Source organism: Cavia porcellus, unplaced genomic scaffold (assembly GCF_034190915.1).
Source record: "Cavia porcellus strain 051 isolate PalLab524CR breed Dunkin Hartley unplaced genomic scaffold, mCavPor4.1 scaffold_31, whole genome shotgun sequence".
In the NCBI taxonomy this organism is placed as follows: domain Eukaryota; kingdom Metazoa; phylum Chordata; class Mammalia; order Rodentia; family Caviidae; genus Cavia; species Cavia porcellus.
Window position 1 is genome coordinate 1,662,696 of NW_026947514.1, and position 25,899 is coordinate 1,688,594.

The window sequence follows — 25,899 nt, forward strand, 5'->3', positions numbered from 1 at the left end:
AGCTTTAGTGCCACGAGCTTAAAAAATATAATTGCATGAATGAAATTCAAAACAATTTTTATCATGGTGGCAGATATTTTCTACTGAAAAAGAACACACTACTCATTTTAAAAAGAAAAGATTATTCATTCAGTATAGCTATGCATGCTGGCACATGCCTATAATTTTAGTAGCTGGGAGGCTGAGGTAGGAAGATCAGCCCAGCCAGAGTAATGTAATAAGACACTGTCTCAACAAACAAAAAGGGGCTGGACGCAATGTAGCTAGAAATGAAAGCCCTGGGTTCCAATTCTCAGTTTGTCAGAGGGAAAAAAAAAAACAACAAAACAAGAAACAGAAGAAAAAAATATTCACTCATTAACATTACAGTAATGAGAGCACAAAAGGACTTCCAGACAGTCAGTACATCTCTATGTCTGTTTCTGTCCCTGTCTCTCTTTTGGTTTTTTGAAACTGCATCTTGCTAAGTAGCTCAAATTGGCCTTTAACTTGCTATGTTACCTAGGCTGCCTTGAATGTGAAGCAGCACTGCTTGAATGAAGCCTCCTGAGTGCTAGAGTGCTAGGGTTATGGGTATATGCCACCATGCCTGGCAGTTAGTATGTTTCAGATTCTTTAAAAATAAATTAAACTGCTTAGAAATAATCCCAAATACACACCCTCTTCCTCTTTCTCCCACATGGAAATAAACACATCATAAGGGAAATAAGCAGTATTCTTATTTACCTCTCTGCCAGTAAGGATGTGTCTCGCTAATTTCACTTTTGCAAAGTTCCCCTTGCCGATTGTTTTCAATAGTCTGTAGTTTCCTATGTGAGGCTGTTCATCTGCACAGGAAGCTATCGAGTTTCTACACCGAGCTCCAGAGCGCCCAGGGCGGGAGGTGACTTCTTGCCGTCCATCTCCAAGCGAGGTATGCTACAATGCAATGTACACAAAGACAAGGACGTAAGAGAACAAGCAGTGCTCGCCAAGCTTTAATAGTTTCTAAGTAAAGAAATAAAAACATTACTGCTTTAATTTTAATCCTACAGTTTCCAATATTTCAAAGAAATTTAACCCCAATATAAATTTATACAGGAAACAAATGTCAGAAGAAAAATATCAAATGTTGCAGTTCAATTCAGAAAGAAACTGCTCCATGAGATGATTTTTCAACTTTATGATAGTGATGATACACGTTCAACAGAAACTCACTTCAAATTCTACCCTGTCCACAGGCAGCAGGACACAATAGCATGCCCAAATTGGCCACTGGACCATCAGGGAGAGCTGGGGTTCCACCACATACCACAAGGCCAGCATTTTTTAGTAAATTTCACAGGATGCTCAACACTTTATTATAAAATAGGCACATGTGTTATATGATTTTAGGCTATACTGTAGGCTAATTCAAGTTATTACTGAGCATGTGTAAGCTTTGATGGTTACTAGCAATAAGTGAATTTTCTATTTAATGGCATGTTCAATTAGAGACAGTATTATAGCTTAAGAGAAAGTGCCCTCAGAGACTCAAATATTGGGGTCTTGACCACCACACAAGGTTCAGAGCTGGAGCTTGGCAAGAGGTCAGTCACTGGGGGTATACCTTTGAACCCTTGTGTCTCCCCTCCCCTCTTCTGTTCCATTTCCTGGCTGTCGTAAGGTGAGCAGCTTTCCTCACCACACCCTTCTGCCATGAAGTTCCTGCCTTGGAGCCAGCCAACCATGGACTGAAATCTCTCAAACTGTGAGTCAAAAAAACCTTAGCTGAGTGTAGTGCTCTGTGCTTCTAATCTCAGCACTCAGTGACTTGGTGCAGAATCGCACAAGTTTGAAGCTAACCTGTTATGTAGCATGACTCTGTCTCAAAAAATAAACAAAATAAACAGTACACCTCCTCTGCTTTAAGCTGAGAGTGCCAGGTATTTTGCCCCAGCAATGGGAAACTGACTAATATATATGGATTTGTTGTGCTATAACTCTATCAAGAATCATTCATTTCAAAGGCTGGGGATTTAGCTCAGCCTTGTAAGCACTTGCCTGGCAAGCCCGAGGTTGTGAGTTTGATCCTCCATACAAAAAAAAAAAAAAACATCGTATCAAAACAATAAAAAAATCAGTTCAGAATCTCTGCATTTTGAATATGTGGCTGTTATATAAAATAGTAGTGACTCCCCGCTAAACTTCTGTAAACTGTACGTCTAATCCTCACTACATCCTGCGAACGGCAGAAGGCTAACTACCATTCACCAGAGGGGGGCAGGGCTTAGCAACTGTTCTGTTAGCAATCACTGAGAAGCTGCTGGGATTTCCAGTTTCTTTCTACACCATGCTCCTTACAGTAATACGCTTTTTTTTTTTTTTTTTGCTATACATGTTAGTTCTCTAAAACTGTCCATATTTAGAAGAGCCACAGCGCTTACCAAAAGGCACCAAAAGGCACAAATTATAATAGTCCATATATATGTTTTAAAAATATATATAATTTTTAAATTTCACCTTAACATACATGGTCCCCAAAACTGTTTCATCCTTATATCTATGAGGCAAAGAACCAATCTGAAATTTGAGAGGCCATCAAGTACATCCTCCATGAGAAGAAATCAGGTTTACAAATTTTCTTGTTTTGTTTTGGTGTTTTTTGAGATGGTATCCCTATGTAGTTCAGGCTGGCCTCAAACTCATAACGATCTTCCTGCCTCAGCCTCCTAAGTGCTGGGATTATAGACACGTACTACTATGCCTAGCAATTTGAGCTACTATATAACATCATAGTGGAGCTCAGGACCAACTCTTTTTTTTGGTTTGCTGTTATCTTTTTGAGAGAAAGTTTCACTATGCACTTCAGGTTGGCCTTGAACTCACTATGTAGCTGTGGCTGGCCTCGAATACCCAGCAATCCTTCTGCCTCAACCTCCTGAGTGCTGGGATTACAGAAGGGTGCCACTATGCCCAGCCAATAATCAACTTTTTTTTTTTGTCTTTTTGCTTTTTATCAGTACCGGGGATCGAACTCACGACTGCCTGCTTATAAGGCAGGTGCTTATGCCGCTGAGCTAAATCCCCAGCCCCCAATAATCAACTTTTTAAGATGTGACAGTTCCAGAGAGAGGCTGGGGATTCAGCTCAGCGGCATAAGTGCCTACATGTAAAGCGCAAGGTCATGAGTTCGATCCCCAGTACAAAAAAAAAAAAAAAAAAAAAAAAATATATATATATATATATATATATATATATATATATGAGAACTGGCAGGAGAGAAATATGACCATTTTTACTGTACCAGTTTTTGTGATTTCCTGTTAAATCTAAAATTACTTCAAAATTTAAAAGTTTCATATATAGATATACACAAAGCCACAGTTAAGAAAAGCAAAGCTGGGCTGGGGATTTAGCTCAGGGGCATAAGTGCCTACCTGGCGAGCACAAGGTCATGAGTTTGATCCCTGGTACCACCAAAAAAAAAAAAAAAAAAAAAAAAAAAAAGAAGAAGAAGAAGAAACATAAGAAAAGCTGTGTGATACTGGTACAAAAACAGAAAAAACAGGTAGGTGAGATGGTGTATACCTGTAATCCCAGCTTCTCAAAAGGCTGACTCAGGAGAATCATAAGTGCAAGACCGCTGGGAAACTTTCTGAGACCCAGCCTCAAAAAAACCAGAAAAACAAACTAATACAACAACTAAAACACATGGCAATATGGGAACAAAAGATACAGTAAAGGGAACTATTAAAACCAAAAGTAGGGCTGGGGATTTAGCTCAATGGTGTGCCTGCCTGGCAAGCACAAGGTTTGTGAGTTTGATTCCCCAGTACAAAAAAAAAAAAAAAAAAAAAAAAAAAAAAAAGTTATCTAAGATACAAGTCAAGAACTGTCAGTGTCCCAGAAGTGTAGTCCAATCAATTTCACGGGGTGGTTGTTGTTGTTGCTGTTCTTTGGAGACAGGGTCTTGCTCTGGAATTCAGATTGGCCTTGAACTCACTGTAACACTCCTGCATCAAGTGGTAAGAGCTATGGGCACGCCACCATACCCGGTCAGTTTCACTTTTAATAAAATAATTGTTACTGGACTAGCAGATGCACTAAAGCGATATACTGAAGAATGAAGAAAGAACTATTAGACATAAACTGTGGCTAACAAATCTGTAATTTAGCTGAGCACAAATTACACCTATAATTCTAGCATTTGGAAGGTTGAGGCAGGAGGAATGCCACACTCTGAGACCTGTCTGGGTTATACATAGTGAGTTTAAAATCAGTTTGAATGACAAGCAAGACCCTGTCTCCAAAAAAACCCCCAAAAAACCAAAAACAAAAAACAGAACAAAATGAGAGAGTTAGACAAACATACAAAAAGAAGGATCACAAATTCAAGTCCAGTCTGGGCAACGTATAGACTTGATGAGACTTTGTCAAGGAAGAAGGGAAGGGAAGGAAGAGAGAGGAAAGGCAGAGGAAGGGTATAAGAACTGAGACGTGGGGGGCTGGGGATTTAGCTCAATGGCATAAGCGCCTGCCTTGCAAGCAGGCAGTTGTGGGTTCGATCTCCGGTACCGATAAAAAGGAAAAAGACAAAAAAAAAAAAAACAAAAAAAACTGAGACGTGCCACATCCACAACCAACTCCTCATGATGAATGTAATCATTATGTAATTTTAACATGTACTAATAAAATCTGAAGGGTAGGGAAGGCAGGAAGCAAGAAAGCTAGCTATGATTTAGTGACTCTGGCCAGTTTACTATTTGCTAAGCAGCTCTTTTGCTACCAACAGAAGGAAACAAAAAAAAAAAAAAAAAAAAAAGAATGACCCCAAATCTTTAAGGCACTCACAATGTAGGAAAGGTACCACCATGGAAAATGGTAGCCAAAACAAGGGACAACCCCTGTTCCTTGCGAAAACCAGACTGAAAACTCCCATGCTGTCTTCAATGGGCGTATAAAGTGAAATAATTTTATGTAATTTTCTTTTTTCTTGAAGCCACATTAAAAATGTAAAAAACAGATCACATTAATTCAAGTACTTCTCAACCCAATGTACATACCTAATATTTCAACATAATAAAAAAGATTAAGATTTTAGGGACTGGGGATTTAGCTCAGTACCTGCCTGGCAAGTGCAAGGCCAAAAAATAAATAAATAAAATAAAATTTTTTTATATATACTTTTTTCTAACCCTGTCTTTGAAATTTGGGATCTAGTTCATACTTTGAGGATACATTCATTCAGACTGCTCACATCTCAAGTGCTCAGCAGCCACATGTAACAAGGGCTACTGTGCTGGACAGCTCTCAGCACACAGTGGACATGGTCACAACTGGTAAAATAAAGAAAATTTGATGTCCTGGAAGAGAGTGGCCAAGGCTTCTGAAAAACAAGTAGTAGAGTTCTAATGGGAGAAGGATCATTCCAGGCTGGTATCAGTGCAAAAAATCAAAGGAAGCTAGGAGTGGTGGCACCTGTGAACCCAGCATTTAGGAGGCTGAAGCAAGAGGATCACTGCAAACTGGAGAGCAGCCTGGGCTACAAAGTGAGCCCAAGACCAGCCTGAACTGCATAGCAATGACCCTGTCTCAAAAAGACCAAAAAAGACAAGAAAAGAAAAAAAGAAAAAGAAATCGCAGGAAAGTTTGGGACTTCCTGAGCATACATAACTCCACCACCAGCCTAACTTCTCACAAAGCCTACCAAACTTACTCCGCTATTCAAAAGCATCATGGCAAAATTCTAAAGAATATATTCTCTATAAATACCCGATCCATTTCGGATTAAATATTATGGCCACATTTCCCTCCTCTCTTCCCAAACTGCATCAAAATGACAAAATGAAGAAAAAAATAAGGCACAAAGAGAACAGAGTAACAAAGCATACTTTTAGAAATTAAAAAGCAAAGAAAATGTCTTAGCATATACAATAAAGATGCATCTCTAGCCAGCTATGTAGATAATCAGGAAACTGATTTGTACTATACACCCTCCACATGATTCAGGAACTGGCAGTACCAAGTCTCTAGAAGTGAAAGTGAAGGTAAGGCTGAAACAGGAGGATTTGTTGATCTGTTAAATCCCCGGGATCTCTGCCTACTCTAGCAAAAACAACAGCAAAAGCAGCCTAGAGCTAGAGCTTCCCTAGCAAAGAGCAAAATGTAGTCTTGTGTGCTTGGGGACATGAGGCAGAAGCAAGCACAGGGGCGCTGAAAACAGGAGAAGGAGAAAGTCAAGACCCTTCTTGCTCTTATTCCTGGCCCTTAATATGGGCAGCCAAGCTTAAAGTTACCCTGGAATCTAGAGAGAAGACAGAGGACACTTCCTACAGCACAGTCTTCAAGACCCATCCAGATGCATGGAATGTCCAAGCAGTCCCAGTCTTAAAGCAGGAAGAAAATAAATAAATAAATAAATAAAGCAAGCAAGCAAGCTCTAAATGACACTGTATTTCTCAAATCAACATTAGATGGTACATAATAAATAAATAAATAGAAAGAAAGAAAGAAAAAGAAAATTCTGAGGCAAAAGGATATTCAGTTTAGATTTCTACATACATCAACACATCAATCAAGTGTGAGGCCAGAATAAATTGTTTTCAGGCATGCAAGGCTCTAAAATTTTTACCTCCCAGCAACTTTCTCAGGAAATCCCTAGAGGAACTGCTGCAATGAGACGTGAGAATGAAACAAGAAAGGAGAAGAAGAGAGGTCACGGAAAGAGGAACTCCACAAGAAAGGCAAAGGAAATCCTAGGAAGAGGGCAAGGAAATCCACTGGTGACTGTTACACAGCAGCTAGCACAGGAGGACAGTGACAGGACTCAGATGGCTTGAGACATGCAGGGGGAGGTGTACAAAGGGCCAGGTCACAGACACCTAAGCAAACCAAAAACCAAGCTGTTCACTCTAGGGAGATCAGGCAGTAAGGTGGGAAAGTCATCAGGCACACAGTCTGTCACTGGCTGCACACGGCCACAGTGACGTGCAGAGCAGAGGATGATCTAACCGCAGAGATGACAGAACTACAGAGGGAGGGCAGGGACTAAAAGACAGATGCAAGGGAAAAAGAAAATGGGCTAATGAAAAACTCCTACAGGGATTGGTGACCCCCACAAACAGGTGACCACCGCAGGAGGATCCTAAGTCTGAGGCCAGCCTGGGCTACATAGTGAGTGAGTTCATTATCTGCCTGAACCACATACCAAGACCTGTCTCAACTCTCTCAGACCCCTGCAAAAAAAAAAAAAAAAAAAAAAAAAAAAAACCCTCTCATTTTCCTTAGACAGAGAACTGGGGGAAAATCAATCAACAGCAATAGATGTGTATTTAGTTGTTTAGAATTATACACATACATGTTAAAAAAATACAAAATAGTAATTTCTGGCTTGCCACAGCTTTACTCAACTGTGTTTTTGCATGCATATAAATGAGTGCACTTATTTTAAATTAAAACTAATTTAGCTGCACTGCCTAGAGTTCAAGACCACCCTGGGCTATACAGTGAGTTCAGGACTCACCCAAATTACACAGTGAAACACTGTCTCAAAACAAAACAAAAAGCTTTTTAAAAATGAATCCACTTGTTTTTTTTAAAAAAACAAAATCTATATTTATATCTATATCTGTACCTAGGTATATCTGGATAAGCAGCCCCTCTCATACTTCTGTAGACCTGGGGTCATAAAGGTAATGCTGGACAAACTGGTGGAAAGATGCACCACATCCAGAGGAGATTATGATAAACCATATATATACTAGTCACACATACACATGTGTGGAAGACATGAATAAATAGATCAAAAACCTAAGTTAGAAATGAAAGGGAAAGTGATTGTCCCAAAAATGTTGAGAAAAACCAGGCATGGTGATGCATGCCTATAATGGCAGCACTTGGGAGGCTGTGGCAGGAGTATTACTGAGAGCTGGAGGCTAGTCTGAATCATGCAGTAAGTTTAAGGCCAGCCTGAACTGCACAGTGAGACTCTGCTGAAAAAAAAGAAAAAGAAGAAAGAAAGACAGACAGACACAAACAAGAACAAAAAGCGAGGTGTAGTGGTGCACAGCATTTGACCAGCTGAGGCAGGCAGATCGTTGCAAATTCGAGACCAGCCTGAGCTACAAAGTGAGCACAAGGCCAGCCTGAATTGCATAGAGAGACACTGTCCCAAAGACAAAAAAAAAAAAAAGTGTCATTTAACACCAACTGCAAACGCTTTCCAAGTACTTGTTGATAAATCAGTAAAATATGATCAATCATGGAAGTGATCATTCAATCTATTGACTTTGAATGAACTGATGTTTTGGCAAACTAACTTTCAACAAACTGATCCAGGTGAGAACTTTAGGGCAGTAGGTCTCTATCAAAGCAGGGATGACTCTGGTCCCATCGTGGTCATCTGGCAATATCTGGACACAGCTGGTGGCCCTAACTGAGGGGCACTACTGGCATCTGGTGGGCAAAAACCAAGGATGCTGCAAAAACTCAGCCATGCTCAAAACAGCCATCCAGAACACAGGGCTATGCAGTCCAAAACGTGGGCAGTGCCAGGACACACCTGGGGAAGTGAAACTTTTTATTTCCCCAGATCCCATCCTGCTTTCATCTTTTTCCTGCTGGTAAAACTGTTATCTATCTTGTGCAAATGAGAAACTTAAAGGATCCTCCTTTTTACCTTTTCCTTTTCCCTTACTTCTAAATCAAACTTTGATTTTTCTCTTATTCTCTCTAATTAGCTATGCGACTCCTCCATTGGCACTGACACTGAGCTTATCTTGCAAACAGCTGCATTTCAGCCCCAGCCCTCCTGTGGCCTCTTCAGCCCATCTTCCACCTGCAGCCAAGCAACAAGGCTCTACAACTCACACCTAAGCCACTTTCACCTCTCATACCTTTCATTTTGTGTGCCCCCAATACTAGGGGGAAAAGAGGCTTTATAGTTCCTTGACATAAAGACTGATGACAACCCTACCATTCTGAAAGGTTGAGGCAGGAGTGAGTCCAAGGCCAGCCTGGACTACACAGCGAGACTCAAGGCCAGCCTGGGCTCCATCTGCTGAGGTGCCAGATTCGTGATAAAAGAAAGTCTAGAATGGGGGCCTCTAACCCCTAGTTTTTCAAGAGCCCTACAACTGAGGCCTCAGACACAGTGGAGCAAAGGTGATACCTGTGTGAAGTCAGGTATCACTTGAATAACAAGAATAACAACAGAATAACAACAAACTGGTTCTTGATTTACACTGCTAAGTTATGAAGTGGTTTGTTTCCACAGCAGTAATAAGTAGAATTATTCTATCAGCAGGATATGTTAAGAATCTCAACAAAGTCAACAAAAATGAAAAAAGAAATTGAAATATATTACTATGGTAAGTAAAAGATTCTTTCATGTTTATCTTCAATGTCTAGAGGCAATCATTTTTGAATGATTTAAGAAAAATAAACTCCTTAACTAGCAACATGAATAAATGTCTCCTGGTATCACTGGCAGGATTAGGATAGATAAGGGTTAGAAAAAGAAAGGGAAGGTAAGAAAAGACAGATGGAATGGAAACAGAATATCACGAAAAATAACCACAAAAGCCTTCCACAACAAAAGATTCTTACCCAATTCAAATTATACTTCCAGGCAAGTCTAAAAGTAACAAGTAAATGAGTAGTCTATTTATTTCTAAGATTCTTTAGTCAGTTTAGTCACAAAGGTACTGACAGCACAGAGATGGAGAGTGGGGGAACATAAAAAGAATTATGTAGCCAGGGATTTAGCTCAGTGGGACAAGTGCCTCCCTGGCAGGCACAAGATTGAGTTCGAATCTTGGTACCAAAGGGGAAAAAGAAAAAGAATTATATGTCATGTATATGTAACAACTCGTGATAAATATAACCAGTATGCACTGCAAACATGGACTAATTTTCTTTCTTTCTTTTTTTTAGTACCAGGAATTGAACTCAGGACTTCACACTTGCCAGGCAGATGCCACGTAACTGAGCCAAATCTCTGGCCCTCTTTTTGGTTTTTTGAGACAGTGTCTTGCTATGTAGTTCAGGCTGGCCTTCAGCTCACTATGAAATCAAGATTGACCTAGAATGCCTCCTGCTTGGATTACAAGGGTACACTACCACACCTAGCTTTTTCCATATTTTCCCCCAATGGGCCAATAAAAATTTTAAAAGAATCACGATATAAAATCCTGGGATCATAACCTTTAGGTTTACCTTCCATAAATTTCCTATGTCATTTTACCAATACAGATTTCCATATAAAAGTTCCACATCAGAACCCCATCAATAGTTGGGCTCCATTCAAAAGCAGCTGCCTACCTATTAACAAGAAATGCAGCCAGAAAGTAGACTACATACTAACTCGTAGAACACGTTTAAATGCAAAGGAACTAAAATTATGCCACGCATATTATCAGACCATAGTGCAATGAAACTGGAAAACAATGGTGAAAGAAACTTTGTAAACACGGAAATTAAGTAACACCCTCCTGAACAACCAATGGAATTAAAGAAGAAATTAGTTTCTCTAACTAAACCATAATGTGAATTCAACATACTGGAACTTATGGGACACAATGAAAGTATTCCTAGGAGGGAAATGCATAGCAATGGAAAACAGAAGAAACTGGGGCTGGGGATTTAGCTCAGTGGCATAAGCGATGGCCTTGCAAGCACATGGTTCTGAGTTCGATCCCTGGTACCGATAAAAAAAAAAAAAAAAAAAAAAAAAAAAAAGAAAGAAAAGAAAACAGAGGAAGCTCAAATAAACAAGTTAATGTTGAACCTCAAACTTCTAGCAAAAGAGCAAGTCAAGCCCAAAGCTTGTACAAGGGGAAAAAAATCTCATACAAGGGAGAAAATTAAGATCATAGCAGAAAACAATGCAATGACAACTAAGAAAACAATACAAAGAGTCAATGAATCGAACAATTGGTTCTTTGAAAGATAAATAAAAATCAACTAACCCTTAGCCAACATTATCAAAAAAAGAAAGAATTAAAAGTGTGATATATGCACGCCTATGTTTATAGTGGCACAGTTTGTAAGAGCCAAAATCTTAGAAACAGCCCAAATGCCCATCAATAGATAAAGATGAGTAGATAAAGATTCAGGGTTTTTTTATACATTGAAGTTCTACTCTGCTGTAAAGAAGGATAAGCTTGAGATACTTCTAACTAAATGATGTACCTTGAGGCCATTCTCTTAAGTGAAATAAATCCTACACATTGTTTTTCTAGTGTAAGAAACGGAAAGTGGTGCTCGCTTCGGCAGCACATATACTAAAATTGGAATGATACAGAGAAGATTAGCATGGCCCCTGTGCAAGGATGACATGCAAATTCGTGAAGCATTCCATATTTTTTTCTCCCTTTAATATAGAAATACATGTTAAGACTCATGCATGTGTAGAATCTATAAACAGTTTATGAGAACTGATCTTATGACACATAATGAAATAAACAGACACTTTGAAGAAAAAGAGACACTAAAATAACCAGTGCTGATCCTGAAGTGTCATAATGTGAAACCCAGCAATTGTATTATTCTTTGTTCAGAGTGATATTAGCCTGCATGGGTTTATTCAATCTCAACATAATTGAAGATATGGATAACTGCATGTATGTTTAAGTGTATAGGACTGATAACCATATTTCTAAGTTTTGTTGGATGGTTGAACAGAACTGGTTGCAATCTCACTGTTTGAATCCCCACTTTAGTATCTTGAAAAACTATTTGTAAGAAGACAATCTGTAATCATCAACTAGTGATTTCTTCCTGTTTATTTTTTTCTTTGAAATTATGTATTATTTCTACCCGTTTTGTTTTGTTTAGTCTTCTTTAAATTAAATTAAAAAAAAAAAGACACTACAGTACCCAGTGCTGATCACGGAGCATCATGATGTGAAATCCAGCAATACTATTATTCTTTGTTCAGAATGATTTTCACCTGCTTTAGTTTGTTTAATCTAAACATAAATGAAGATATGGATAACTGCATATATGTTTAAGTGTATAGGATTGACAACCATGTTACTAACTTTTTGTTGGACAGTGAACAGAACTGTTTGCAGTCTCACTATTTGAATTCCCACTTTACATGTTCCATTTTTATACCTTGAATAACTATCTGTAAAACGACAATATGTAAATATCAACTAGCGATTTCTTACTGTTTACTTTTTTTCTCTGAATATATGTATTATTTCTACCTATTTTCTGTTTTGTGTAGTCTTTAAATAAAATTTTTAAAAAAAAGAAACGGAAAGTGTAAATTAAGCCTTTTAGCATATTGAGTGCATGGGAGATACTCAACACCCAAATCATAGCAGGCTCAAAAAAAAAAGTCCTAAAAACAAACAGTCCTTTTCTTTTTCATGGGAAGAGTCTTCCCAATGCAATTTATGCTCTTCCCATCCTCGACCCCAGGAGGTGTGAGAATGTGGGTCCAGAAATCAACTCCAGGCACATTTTTAACCTCTTTTGTAAGACAGGACATCAAAGCTTCCTAGGTCAGGGATGTACTTTCTCCTTCAGGCATTTTCTGTTTTGTTTCTGTTTTGCAATAATGGAGACTGAGCTGGTCTACCAGAGGTAGTCTACCAGACCCCCCCCCCTCTTCTACCTTAGTCCTGGTGTGTTCTATGACTGAACAGTTACATGTCCTCCAGCACAGGAGACAAAGGGTGAGTCTACTCCTCCTCTTTATCCTCAACTCCCACTCCATCCAGGCTTTCTTGACAGTCTTCCCCTTCACATTGCCTGGGCAGCCTCCCCCAGAAGACTGCAGGAGAAGTCTGCAGGAGAAGTCGTTGTGCCTTTGGAAGTCCAGGTGGATAACGAAGGGCAGGATGTTTACCACCTGTCTGCAGACCCTAATGCTGCACTGGCCTACCGCTAGGAGGACCCGGGTACAGGTGCTACTCAAGAAATCCTCACATCAAGAAAACAAAAAAGAAAGAAAGAAATCCTCAATTTTCTGGCCCAGGATATAATCCAGCTTCATCTTGCCTGTGTCTAGCATCCTGAAGGGGTCAAGTGGCCTCAGAAGTTCTTCTTTTCTCATTTACATCTATATACTTTTCTCTCTAAAACTTGCTTAATATCTCAAAGGTTTTGATATGTAAAACTTTTATTACTTAGTTTTATATTTTTCTTCTTGTTTCTCTGACCTGTAAATTATCCATGGATGCATATGTACGTGTATTTTCCAAACTTTTTATTGACCTTTTCACTGATTCCTTTCCTTTTCTATAGTCCTTTTCTATGAATTAGCTGATACCTAGCGTGGCTAATGACTTTCTTTTCTTTTCTTTGTCTTTCTGAGACAGGGTCTCTCTATGCAGTTCCAGGCTGGTCTTGTGCTCACTTTGTAGCCCAGGATGGTCTCGAAATTGCAATGATCCTCCTGCCTCAACTTCCTCAGTGCTGGGATTACAGGCATGTGCACCACCCTGCCTAGCACACCTTTCTGATCTTGACCAGAGTAAATCTGCCCATCAGTTTCAGTTTTTAATCAAGGTGGGATTTCTCAAAGGGTCTTTGGAGGTCACAGGGTTTTGCCAACAAACCCATCCCAGGCAACTGACATGAGGGTTCCACTTGCCCATCTGTACCTAGTCCCTAAGAAAGCCAGCCCTTTTTACATTTTACATTTAAGGCAGGTTCCTTGAGTTGTCCTGGGATCCTATGCCTTCCAAGTGTCTAGGGTCACACCTGGCCTCTCCCTCAGGTTTAATATGAAATTGTACAATGCATATGAGATAAGTAAGATCTGCCTTACTTCTGCTTGTAAAGATCAGGAGTCTACATTCCTCAAACTCTTATTTCCATCCTGGAAACAAATTCCAAGGATAAAATTTGCAGGGAATAAATTCTACACCTCAGAACGACAAGCTTCGGAACAATATTCTTTGAAATAAAGATATGAGGTACTACTAATTTGCAGGAGACTGGATATAAATCTCTAATTACAATGTAAATTGTGTGCTCTATAAATCTCACAAGTAGTTACAATGTACAGCTTGAGGGGCTGGGGATTTAGCTCAGTGGCATAAGCACCTGCCTTGCAAGCAGGCAGTCGTGAGTTCAATCCCTGGTACCGATAAAAAGGAAAAAGACAAAAAAAAAAAAAAAAAAAAAAGTACAGCTTGAGCTATAGTCAAGACTAATAGTTCACTCATTGTGAATTTTTACCTTAAACTTACATGCAGATGAAAACAAACTTCAAATTGAAGTCTATAAAGGCTTCTCTGAATATTCTGACACAATCTAAAATATTGTTTTTTTTTTTTTAAATGAATTCTTCAGAGGTCAGTCTTTTACATCAAGGCCCAAACAGCTTGAATCAATAAGTAGTTTTGCTTAGAAGTTAACAAGCAGATTAGATGACATTATAATACTCATTTTCAATGAGATACAAAGTACTAACTATGGTACCATTGTATACAATCTACACACAGTAAATACTGTACACTGATTTTCCGCAACCACAAACAAGGCTCCACAGCCTTTTTTAAAAAATAAAGTTTTGAAAAACTCACGGAACCTGAAATCTCCAATAAATATATTGGAAATCTCTCTTCGGCAGTGAGACAACAATCTACTCTAGCCTAGTTAAGGAGCCTTCACTGAACACATGGCAAAGATTCAGTACCCTTCAACTGTGGTCCCAACCTGCCACACCCACAGCACCTGAGAAGTTAGAGACGGAAAGTCTGGGCTGGCAGGGTGCTGCACACCTGTGATCCCAGCAACTAGAGGCGCTGAGACAGGAGGGCAGTTGTGAGTTTAAGGCCAGCCTAGGCTACCCAGTGAGTTCAAGGGCACCCTGAACTACATAGCCACATTCTGCCTTAAAAAAAAAAAAGTCTGGGGCTCCAACTGTCAGACTGAGGAGAGGGCTGGGGGAAGACCCAGAGATCAGTGGTCCTCTAGAGCACCTGACCCATGCCACAGACAAAAGCAGTTCTCCTACTCATTCCTCAGGTGGACTCACTCTCACCTACCCAACAGCTGGCTACACAATATCATCATCAGTTTACCTATTGCACAGATGTAAGAAAAACTGACCACGCTTGCATGAACTAATGAGAATATGAAGCACACATACCCTAAGCTGTTGAAGAAATAGCTGGCAAAGCTGTAGGGCTCCTGGTCCTTCAACAAATAACCCAGGCTTACAAAGTGTTACATGCTTTGAAATTGAAATTTAAGTGAAAAACATATTTCTTTTTTTTTTTTTTTTTTTTTTTGTGAGAGGGTCTCACTATGTAGCTCAGATTGGCCTTGAACTTGTCACAGAGATGCTCCTGCCTCAGCCTTCCAAGAGCTGAGATTATAGGCATGTGTCACCATGCCTGGCAAAAAATAAAATAAATAAATTTCTAATTTTGCAATATTGAAAAGGATTTGTCCATGGCTTTCTATACAGAATAGCTGCAGATAGCCAAGCATTAATTTTTAAATTATAAAAAATAGCTATAGAATATAAACTAAAATACAAAACTTTTCTGCTATCTTTAAAAACATCCTATTTTACATATTAGCCAACTCTAACATATAGGTTCAAGTTGAAGTCTAATCTAAACAGAGATTAAAAAGAAAGGAGACAACAAAGGAAAAATCAGAATAACTGGATATCTGATATTTAGAAGAAAAACAAAAAAACCCTGAAAACAATGAAATATTACTAAGGGGCTGGGGATTTAGCTCAGTGGCATAAACGCCTGCCTTGCAAGCAGGCAGTCATGAGTTCAATGCCTGGTACCGATAAAAACGAAAAAGACAAACAAAAAAGAAAGAAATATTACTGAGCAATAAAAAGGAATGAACTACACATGAAAACACAAATGGCAAAAGCATTATACTGAGAGAAAGAAATAAGACCTAAAGATTATAAACTCTATGACTCCACTAAAAAAGGTAGAGCTACAGGCATAGAAAACAGATCAGTGATTGCTGGAGTAGCAGCAAGGGACCTGTCTGGGCAATAGAAATGTTCTATCTTGATTGTGGTGGTGGTTACAGGTCTACGAACTTCAGACTCATCAGACAGTACACTTAAAAAGCATGAATGTTAAATCTTGATAAACCTGACTCCAACAAAAGAGCTTCTCAGCAGACTGAGTGCTCCTGTTCATTCTCATGCACTCACCACTCGACTGGCAGGAAATGTAATGTTAGTTGTACAGAGATGGATACTAAGGACTATGCCAAATGTGAACTCGAAATGCAACACTAACACTGGCGTCACACTGTACTGACACACAGCTACTTCCAGACATGCCAACACAAGCATTATATAGGTAAAACAGAGCAAATGCAATGATGTGCCACAAATCTGACTTTAACTCTCCTCAAAACTTCCTTTTAAATACATTCTATGAAAATTAAGAAAAAGCATACCCCATGTATCAGGGTTTTGTTTTGTTTGGGGTGGCTCCTTCTGGCAGTACTGGGAGTTGAACTCAGGACTTTTGCACTGAGCTACATCCTACCTGCCCCCTTGTTTATTTAAAATTTTGAGCCAATGTCTCTCTAAATTGCAGTTTGGGCTTGAATTTGCAATCCTTCTGCTCAGCCTCCCAGAGCACTGGCATTACAAGAATGTGCCATTACAAGAATTTGCTAGAATTCCTGCTTCTAGGTTGCTTTTAAAGAAGGTAATAATCCTAGCAACATACAAAATGAAAATTACAAAAGTATTCAACAAATCAACCAAATTAACAACTGAAGAATGAAACAGTCAGTTAATGATATTCATAAATACCACCTACTCGTGTATTTCTGACTGAAAATAACACATTTGTTCTCCTAATGTCTTTCATTACTGAAAGAAGACCCAACTGCAATCTTATATTTTGACAAATCTGTTAGCCCAGCATGGTGGTGAACACCTGTAATCCCAGCACAGGGAGGCTGAGGCAGGAGCATCACCTTACAGTTCAAGACTAGCCAAGACTACATAGCTTGAGGCCAGTCTCAACTATATAGTGAACTGTTTCAAAAACAAAAAAATGGGGAGGTCAAGGAAGGAAGACTGATGTGAGTTCAAGACCAACCTGGCCTACTAGTGAGTTCAGGACCAGCCTGAATCACATACTGAGAACCTGTCTCAAAAACAAAAACAAAAAAATACAAAAACCAAAAAAAACCTCAAATCTGCTAAGACTGTGGCTTCAGCTGAACAAGTATACTTGCTCTGATTCAATATAAGATTTTAATTCTGAGTAAAGATTAATGATCAAAGCCAATCGAAACACTTGTTTGCTTGTTCCATTCTTCAAGGTAGTAAAAGAACTGGCCAAAGATCAGGTCAGAAATAGGGTTTCTTCAAAAGGACCATTACAAAAAGGCTGCATGAAGGCCAGTGGCACATGCCTGCTCCCAACTAGGAGGGAGGATCAATGGAGCCCAGGAGTTCGACAGCCAAAGCAACACCCAGGCTGGCTCAAAAGAATGAGAGACATCCACAGACTTACCGACTGTAAGATTTTGTCACTCACTCTAAATAATTTTCTAACCATTGTACTGTTTACCAGGTTAGAGAGCATTTAATACTATACATTAATGTACCAAATGAATGCTTAGAATAAGGTTTACACAGCTTAAATTACCTGATAGCTATCCAGCAAGCAAGTGGCATTTTGAAGATCAAAACCAAGGCATTTGATACCATTAGGCCACCAAGGAAAGCAGGAAAATGCTCAGAGCACGAAAGCTTTCTCTAAGAGATGGCATTTTCCTGCCAGCAATTACCTCATAATGCATATAACGAAAGGCCAGCGAAGTTTCTTTACAGCTTATCTGCCAGATGTTTCACACGACTTACAATTAGACTGGAGCACGTTTCAACCTAGTGCTGAAGCGGAGCTGGCTGGACAGGAGACCAGAGCCCAGCATCTCCTTGATGGAATCTACTACAAGCTGTCACTGCCTAACAAGGCCGTTCCAGGCATTTTTTAAAGATCCACACGAAAAGCACCAAGATTCCTTTCATACCCTTGCAGGTTGAGAGCTCCAGGGCCAACCTGGCCAGGGCGGGAGCGGAGCCCCCTGGCTCGGCGGGGACACAGCTGCGTGCACCGCTGCCGGCGGCCCCAGACCCACGCGGCCAGCGCCCCGCCGCCACCGCCTCCGCTTCGGCGGCGCAGACAACCACCGAGAGCCCGAGTGGCGCGACTGTCACTTAAACTTAGGTTCCCGAGCACGCCGGGGCACGAAGCAGCGTGCGGGGCGCCCGGACTCCGAGGAGCGCTGCCCGCCGCGGCCACCCGCCCCGCCCCGCCCCGACGACCTCGCGCCCGACCTGACGACGCGGCGACGGCGGTGTCCCCCGCAGGGCGCGAGGCCACCCGCAGCCTGGCCACTCACGTTTTCGGTGTCTCGTTCATTCACCGTGGGCAAGGGGGTCCTCGTGGACATCTTAGTGCGCTTCGATGCTGCAGGTCGCGAGGGCGAAAAGGGAAGCGCCCGGCCCTGGGCGCCCGGCGGGCAGCGGGCCTCGCTCTAGATCCCCGGCCTGGCCCGGGCCGCGCCCCCGTGGGCCCCGGGGCTCATTCTCCCCCTGCCCCGGCGGCCCGGGCCGAGAGGCCGGCGGGGGCGGGGCGGGGGCAGCCGGCGTCCCCGCGCCTCAGGACGCCCCGCGGGCCGAGCCTCCCCTCGGCCGCCTCCGCCGCAGCCCGCAGCGCGCAGACCTCAGCCCCGCGGCCTCCACACGGCGCCGCCGGCTGCCGCCGGAGAGCAGGAGGCGCGGGACGTGGAGGAGGAGGTAGAGGACGAGACAGGCGGCCGCGGGCTGCGGGCGCCGACCATGGAGGGGGCCGCGGAGGAGACGCCTGCCCCTGGCTGCTTTCCCCTCTCTGGCCCGCTCTCCGCCTTGCCTCCGCCCTGCCCAGCGCCGCAGCTGCCGCCACTGCCCGGCACCTCAGAGGCTCACGGACCCAAGATGGCCGTCCCTCAGCTTCCTCCGCCGCCTCCGGCTGCCGGAAGTGACGGTGCCGCCGCTCCCGGGGCTCCGCCAATCACCGTGGCCCTAGCCGCGGCCCGGCTGCTGTTGCTAGGGGCGACTGACCCTGTCTTGCCAGAGGGGCGGGCCTGAGGGCCTTGGAGGGCTGGCTGGGTCGGATACCCCGCCCCAAGGCGGCGGGTCACCGCGGCGGTGCCCGCGTCCGCGACCGAGTTGGGAAATGCCCTGGGCGGCGGGCTGATCCCCGAGGACGGCTTGGCTGCACAGATTACAGATCTGGGTGGCTGGATCACAGGGAGTGCCTGCCAAGGGCGAAAGCCGAGATTGCATCTCCAGGGCCGCGCTGTGCGGGCAAGCGCCTCCCAGGCGATGCTAAACCGGAGCTTCGGGAAGAAGCCGAGCTGCGGCGTCTTCAGCTGTGACCCAGCCGCCGGGCATTCAGTCTACGAGCCTTCCAGCGTGCCTCTCGGGGCTGCAGGGGACTGGGCTCAGCATTCTGGGGCGGGGGTGGGGGGGGGAGGTAATGCAGCGGCCGCGGCTTGACCTTGAAGAGGTGGCGAGCTGAGGGCGTAGACCCTGGCCGACTGAGCGCAGCCCAAATGAGGATGGAAAGACAGGGTGGTGCAGAGGGTCGGGGAAGCGAAGCGAGACCTCTGAGGCCTCCGGGGACGAGGCAGAGGACTCTAACTGGATTGGAACCGGAGGGCTGGAACTTTCTCGGGTGCCACACGCGACCAAGCTTATCTGGACCGGAGATGCTGGACGGAATCCCTCAGTGCAGGGTGCCCAGGACGGAGTCCAGCCGGGCTGACTACACCTGCTGCTGAGCATCTACCCGGTGCGCACACTGCATCCGTTACTGCTGCGGTGCCCGAGTGAACACCGCGGCCTGAGTCAGCTAACGTGACCGGAGCACCCGAGTTGGCTAGCGACAGGGATGGGACTTGCACGCGTCTCTGCAGCTCTGGCACCAGTCACCCTTGTAGTGGATGACTTTCCGCTGCTGCTGCTCCTGACTACCTTGCTTCTTGTCTGGGCCATTTCCTGCTCTATTGAGCATACACCTTTCACCTCCAGACTCTCCCAGCCAGGTTTGGGGCACCCAAAACCGCCAGGAACCAAGGTGCAGCCAGAGTTCCCTGCTTACCCATGCAAAGGCGCGCTGCGGGGGCCCACGGTGGCCTCGGCCGGCACAGGGGCACAGACCTGCAATCCCAGCACTTAGGAAGCTGAGATCGGAGGGGTCATGGGTCCTGGACCACAAGGCAAGAATGCGACTGACACCACAACAAAAAATATTACTCTTCCCTCTTCGATACTGCAATTGCCACGAAATAACTGTGCCACACTGTTGAACTAAAATGTAGATGTTAGCACGCAGGACTAAGCAGGATCGCCGGGCCCACCAAGGTGGCTGTCCAGAAGACCTTCCCAGGTCAGAAAGGGGAGTCGAGGCAGCAACGTGGTGCATAGGGGCACAGGAGCTGAGCAACAGCCAGGTGGGCTTGGGTGAAGGTCAAGAGTGCAGGTGGGGCTGCGAGGGTTTTAGCTCAGTGTTGTAAGTGCCCTTGCAAGTGCAAAGTCCTGAGTTCAATCCCCAGTACCAAAAAAAAGTGCAGGTGGGGAGAGGGAGGCTGCAGGGAGGCAGCAGCCAACCTGCAGCATGGCCCACAGTTTTGCACCCATCCTGGGGAGCTGGGAAAGCACCCCCTTCAGACAGGAGCTGAGAGAAAGCACACCACAACCCAGAGCTCTCAGCACTGGCGAAGAAGCTGGGGGTGAGGATTCCGCCCTGTGGCTTCTCACAAAGCCACATCTGAGTCCGGTTAGGAAATGAAAATGGTAGCACCTAACCCAAGATGCTTCTGGTGTCTGTAAGGTTAGAAATGAGGAAATACTTTGAGCTTTTTCTTGCACTTGATTCAGGACACATCAGGGCAGCCAGACCTGCTGGGTGGTGTACATGTTATCCTAGTAGTAAAGGAGGCTGAGGCAGAAGAATCACTTTGAGTTCGAGGCCAGCCTGAGCAACAGTGCAACCCCATCTCAAAAAGAGTGGGACTGGAGAGAGAAAAGTGCCACCTCCCAGTCATTAGGAGACAACAACCAGAAAGCAATAAGGCTTGGCAGGAGTGTGAGGAAATGGGAACCTTTGTTCACTGCCTCTGGGAAGGTAAAATGTGGCAGCCACTTTGGGGGACAGTATGGTGACTCCTGAAACAATTTAAAATAGAATTACCATGTGGTCCAGCAATTCCACTTCTGGCAGATATCTCAGAAGGGAGAGCAGGGTCCTGGCAGCTAGGCAAGGCGGTGTGCACCTCTAGTCCCAGCTGCGTGGGAGGCTGAGACAGGAAGGCCATCCCTGCGGGCTGCCCTCCCCCTTTCCCACTTCTTCATGCTGCTTCCTTCCCTTCACAGTGTTCACTGAGAGTCTACTTCGTGGGGAGCAGGAAAGGCACCTCCCAGGTGTCATGGGGCGCACGTAAAAGTCAGGACCAGCAGCACTTCAGAACACAGGCACCGTGAAAAGATTTAAAGGGAGGAATGATGGAGACCGAGGTCTCTGTGTAGTTTCAATCTCACTGGTGTTTTTCTTTACAGTAGTAGATACACAGTGCAGGCTAAAAAGGTAGGAAGGCACACACAGCTCTTAAACCGCGCCCCTCCGTCCTTCAGCAGTTGTTTTTTTTTTTTGTGTGTGTGTGTGTGTGCTTTCCCTACATAGTCCAGGCTGGCCTCAAACTAGCGGCATCCTCTGCCTCATCCTCCCTAACCTGGGGTTACAGGCCTGCACCAACATTCTGGACCGATTTTTGCTTTTCAAAACACCATTAAAAGGGAGTAAAAAGGCCTCAACCTGGGAGATGTTATAGATCATAAGGATTCAGACCCATCCTACATAAAGAATATCCACAATTTGGGCCGAGGATTTAGCTCAGCAGCATAAGCACCTGCCTGGCAAGCAGGAGGTCATGAATTCAACCCCAGTACCAAAAAAATTAACAACTTAAGAATATCCGCAATTTGCCAAGATCAACAACCTAGTGGAACCATAGACAAAAGATAAGAACAAATTGGGCTTTCTCTTGACAACTGGAAGCGGGAAGCCTGCCTGGTGGCCAGGCCAAGATCCAGCACCAGCTTCGGATCGGGTCGGAGAGTAGGCTTCTAGCTCTTAGGCAACTTCCTAGCTCCAGCTCTGCAGGGTCTTCCTCTGGGGGGAGGAAGAGGGCAGCCCTCTCTGGGGTCCCCCAGCACTTGTGACCTCTTCACCTCCCCAAGCTCACAATCACCCTGCACCCCTGGCCAAAACCAGGAACACTGCCCCGAACACGTGTAGGAATATCCAGAGCACTGCAGCTTCTTTGGAATCACTCTGGAAATGCCCAAGTGTCTGTCTGCGGAGCAGAGAATAAGGCGCATGCGCACCAAGAAACGGCAGTGGTGAAGTAACTGCACTTGAGCTTCCCAAGCGATTTCGGAAAATAATCTCTTGGTAGAGAGATAAGAGATAAAGCAACTCATGGCAGAGGCACAACATGATTCCACATGGAGCAAAGCATGGGGTCAAGCTATTGAAGGAAAAAAAAAAAAAAAGCCAGGCGCCATGGTGCAGGGCCATAACCTTGGCACTCGGGAGGAGACAAGAGGATGAATGCAAGTTCGAGGCCAGCCTTGTCTCAAAAATCCAAATCAAGCCAAAACCACACACAAGCTGCACATGGTGCATGGTGGCGTATGCCTGTAATTCTAGCACTCTGGGAAGCTGAGGCTGAAGGATCTCAGGCGAGAGGATCTGATCCCAGCTGAGGCAAGTAGGTAATTTAGTGGGACCTTGTCTTAAAATTTAAAACTCAAAATGAGAAGGGATCTAGCTCATGTGAAGGCCTTGGGTTTAGTCCCCACCGCGTGCACGCGCGCGCATGCACAAACACACCTTGAGCAGACGATAAATACAGTATAGTGGGGCAGCAGGAACCTCCGAGGAGAGAAGAGGAAGAAAGCAAACATAGGAAGTAGATGTGCGCAAATGCGTGTCCCAGCATTCCTGACATATTTCAGGTATCATGTTTTTATCAAACTTGAGGTGGGCGTGGTGGCACAGTCTGTAATCCTAGCACAGGGGGGCTGAGGCAGGAGGATCACTTTGAGTTCCAGGCTAGCCTGAACTACATAGTGAGACCCTGTCTTAAAAACCAAAATAAAGGGCTGGGGATTTAGCTCGGCGGCATAAGTACCTGATTTGCAAGCAGGCGGTCGTGAGTTCGATCCCTGGTACCGATAAAAAGAAAAAAGGGAAAAAAAAAAACAACAAAAAGCTGCTTTACTAAAATCACAGTCAGCTAATGGACAGGCATGTGGCATACTCCTGTATTCCCACTGCTTAGAAGGCTGAGGCGGGAGCATCTCTTGGCTCCAGGAGTTTGACGCAGCCCGAACAACTTGCAAGATCTCATGTCAAAGCAGAATATCAAGAAATAAGAGCAAACAAAAACTTAAAAAATAAAATTCCCCTAACATTCAACAGCCTGTTTGTTTTTTCCAGAGTTGGAGTTGAAGCCAGGGCCTCACACATGCTAGGCAAGTGCTCCCTATTTGAGTTATGGCAGAGGCCCTTTTCACCCTGAAACAGCCTCTTGCTAAATTGCATGAGTTGGCACCACATCCACCTAAAATAACTTTATTTATTTTTATTTGTTTCTTTGTAGTACTGAGAATTGAATCCAGGATCTTGTGCACGTTAAACATGTACTCTACATCCATGCCACGCTAAGCTAAATTCAGAATGGATCAAAGATCCTCATATTGAACCCAAATGTTAAATCGCCCGGAAGATGGAGTAGTAACCCTCCTGAAGACATTGGTGTAGGCAAAGACTCTGTGAACAAAACCCCAACTGCACAGGAAATGTCACAGGTATTGACAACTGGGATCTCACCCTACCAGAAAGGTTTTGCACAGCAAGAGAAACCACCAACAGAGTGAAGAGACAACTCAGAACATGGGAGAAAAGGTTTGCCAGCTGTTCCTCAGACAAAGGATTACCATCGAGAACATATAAAGAACTCAAACAAATCAGTCCTCCCAGATGTAAAGACCTAACCCAAAAGTGGGCATCTGAGATGAATACACACTTCTCAGATGAAGAAACACAAACAGCAAAGAAATATGTGAAGAATGTTCAACATCACTGGTCCTTTGAGACATGCAAATTAAAACAACACTGAGATTCCCCCTCACCCCAGAAAGAATCACTACCAGAAAGAGATCAAGAACAAATGCTGGAGGGGCTGTGGGGAAAAAGGAACCCTTAAGGCTCCACTGTGGGTGGGGTGAAGACTGGTGCAGCCACTGTGGAAATCAGGGTGGAGAGTCCTCAAAAAACTAGGACTACAGGTCTCTTTCAACCCAGCTATTCCTACTCTTGGCACCCAAACAATTAAAAAGTCATACTGGGGTTGGGGATTTAGCTCAGCAGTTCAGGCACTTGCCTAGTATGTGCAAGGTTGTGAGTTCGATCCCTGGTACCAAAAAAAAAAAAAATCATACCACAGCTATATATGTGCACCCATGTGTATAGCAGCACAATTTGTAATACCCAGATCTCGGAAACAACCCAAATGCCTACCAACTGAGGAACAGATAAAAAAGATGTGATATTTTTATACAATGAGCACTACTTGGCCATAAGAATAAACTGGAGACTTTTATAGGTAAATGAAGGCAACTTGAAACCATGCTCATTAGTGAAATAAATCAGACTCACATGTGTAAACATCATGTCTTAATAGTGTGAAAGCTGAAAGATACATCTGTGCAACATCTCTACCCTTCAACTGATGACTCTATTTTGAGTATTTTTTTCAGTACTGGGGGATGGAACCCAAAGCCCTGTACCTGCTAGGAAAGCACACTATCTCTAAACTCTAACCTCAGCCCAAATTTTAGCTTTTTTGTGGCCTTGAGCTCACTGTGTAGCCCAGGCTGGCCTTGAACTCACAGTTTTCTCCTGCCTCAGCCTCCTGAGTGCTGGGATTACAGGCATGTACTACCAAGTCCAGCCCTCTTTTGCCTGTTTTTGTTTTATTTTATTTTATTTTTTGAGACAGGGTCTCACTACGTAGTTCACGCTAGCCTTGAGCTCACTGCATAGCCCAGGCTGGCCTCAAACTTGCAGCAATCCTCCTGCCTCAGCCTCCAACTGCTGGGACTACAGTCATGCACCACTGGTTTTTTCCTTTTTTGGAGTACCAAGTTGCCTGTTTTTAAATCGTCGTTTTGTTGCTGTTGAGTTGTCTGAGTTCCCTATGTAGTTTGGATATCAGCCCCATATCTGTGTTTGATTTACAAGCATTTCTCCTGATCCGAGGGTCCCCTTCACTGTCTTTCCTTTGTTATGCTGTGCTCTTCACTTTGATGCCGTCTCCTGTGTCTGTCTGTGCTTCTGTTGCTCTGTTTTCAGGGTCGTATCCAAGAGCTCACCGCACAGACTGGCATCTGGAGCTCTGTGCCTATGTGACACTGGTGGCCCCGCAGTGTCGGAGCTGTGTTTAAGCCCACTTCAAGCAGCTTCTGAACTGATTGCTACAGAGGGGCAGTGAGGGTCTGCTTTCATTTCCTGCACGTGGCCCCAGTTTCCCAGCATTGCCACCCCCCCAGAGCCAGTCCAGTGCCGCACTAGTTCCTTGCTGCTCCCGTCACAGTGGCCTCGTGACACATTATGGGCTCTGGGGGCACAGTGTCTTGGGCTCCCTTGAGGTGGACACCTGAATTCTGCACGACCAGTTATTGAGAGTCCCATCCAGGGCAAGGCCCACTGTGCCAAGCCTCGCCGGTGGCATGGGTGCCGGCAGACAGGGCACCTGGCTGGATTGCTTCCCTTCTGGGCCAGAGCCCCATGGGGTGGTGGCAGGGTATGTCCTGCATTTGAGCCCCTTCTGCCCAGAGGACAGAGCGGGACACGG

The 25,899-nt window shown here is 44.0% G+C and overlaps 1 protein-coding gene, 1 long non-coding RNA gene and 1 other non-coding gene across 14 annotated transcripts in view; 2 read left to right on the forward strand and 1 right to left on the reverse strand.

Annotated features, from left to right (window-relative positions):
* Positions 1-18,507, reverse strand: part of Mark3 (microtubule affinity regulating kinase 3) — a 94,921-nt gene extending 76,414 nt beyond the window's left edge. For 10 of the 11 annotated variants that reach the window (XM_013144951.3, XM_013144949.3, XM_005000543.4 and 7 more), the window contains exons 1-2: positions 18,337-18,507; positions 727-918 (exon numbers count right to left, since the gene is read on the reverse strand). In XM_013144951.3, the coding sequence (XP_013000405.1) occupies positions 727-918; positions 18,337-18,387 (243 nt within the window). In that variant the 5' untranslated portion in view covers positions 18,388-18,507. Of the gene's footprint in view, positions 1-726; positions 919-18,336 lie in introns of those variants that run through there. The other variant, XM_063240878.1, reaches the window with a different exon arrangement.
* On the forward strand, positions 11,220-11,326 carry LOC111754922 (U6 spliceosomal RNA). Its single transcript, XR_002789590.1, has one exon. It is a non-coding gene; the product is annotated as a U6 spliceosomal RNA (small nuclear RNA).
* A 508-nt stretch (positions 18,508-19,015) lies between the features above and the next one.
* On the forward strand, positions 19,016-25,352 carry LOC134474159 (uncharacterized). 2 transcript variants are annotated; one of them, XR_010044805.1, is made up of 2 exons: positions 19,016-22,753; positions 23,644-25,352. It is a non-coding gene; the product is annotated as an uncharacterized LOC134474159 (long non-coding RNA). The 2 variants fall into 2 exon arrangements; XR_010044804.1 differs by having other exon boundaries at positions 19,016-22,749.
* Positions 25,353-25,899: the final 547 nt, after the last annotated feature.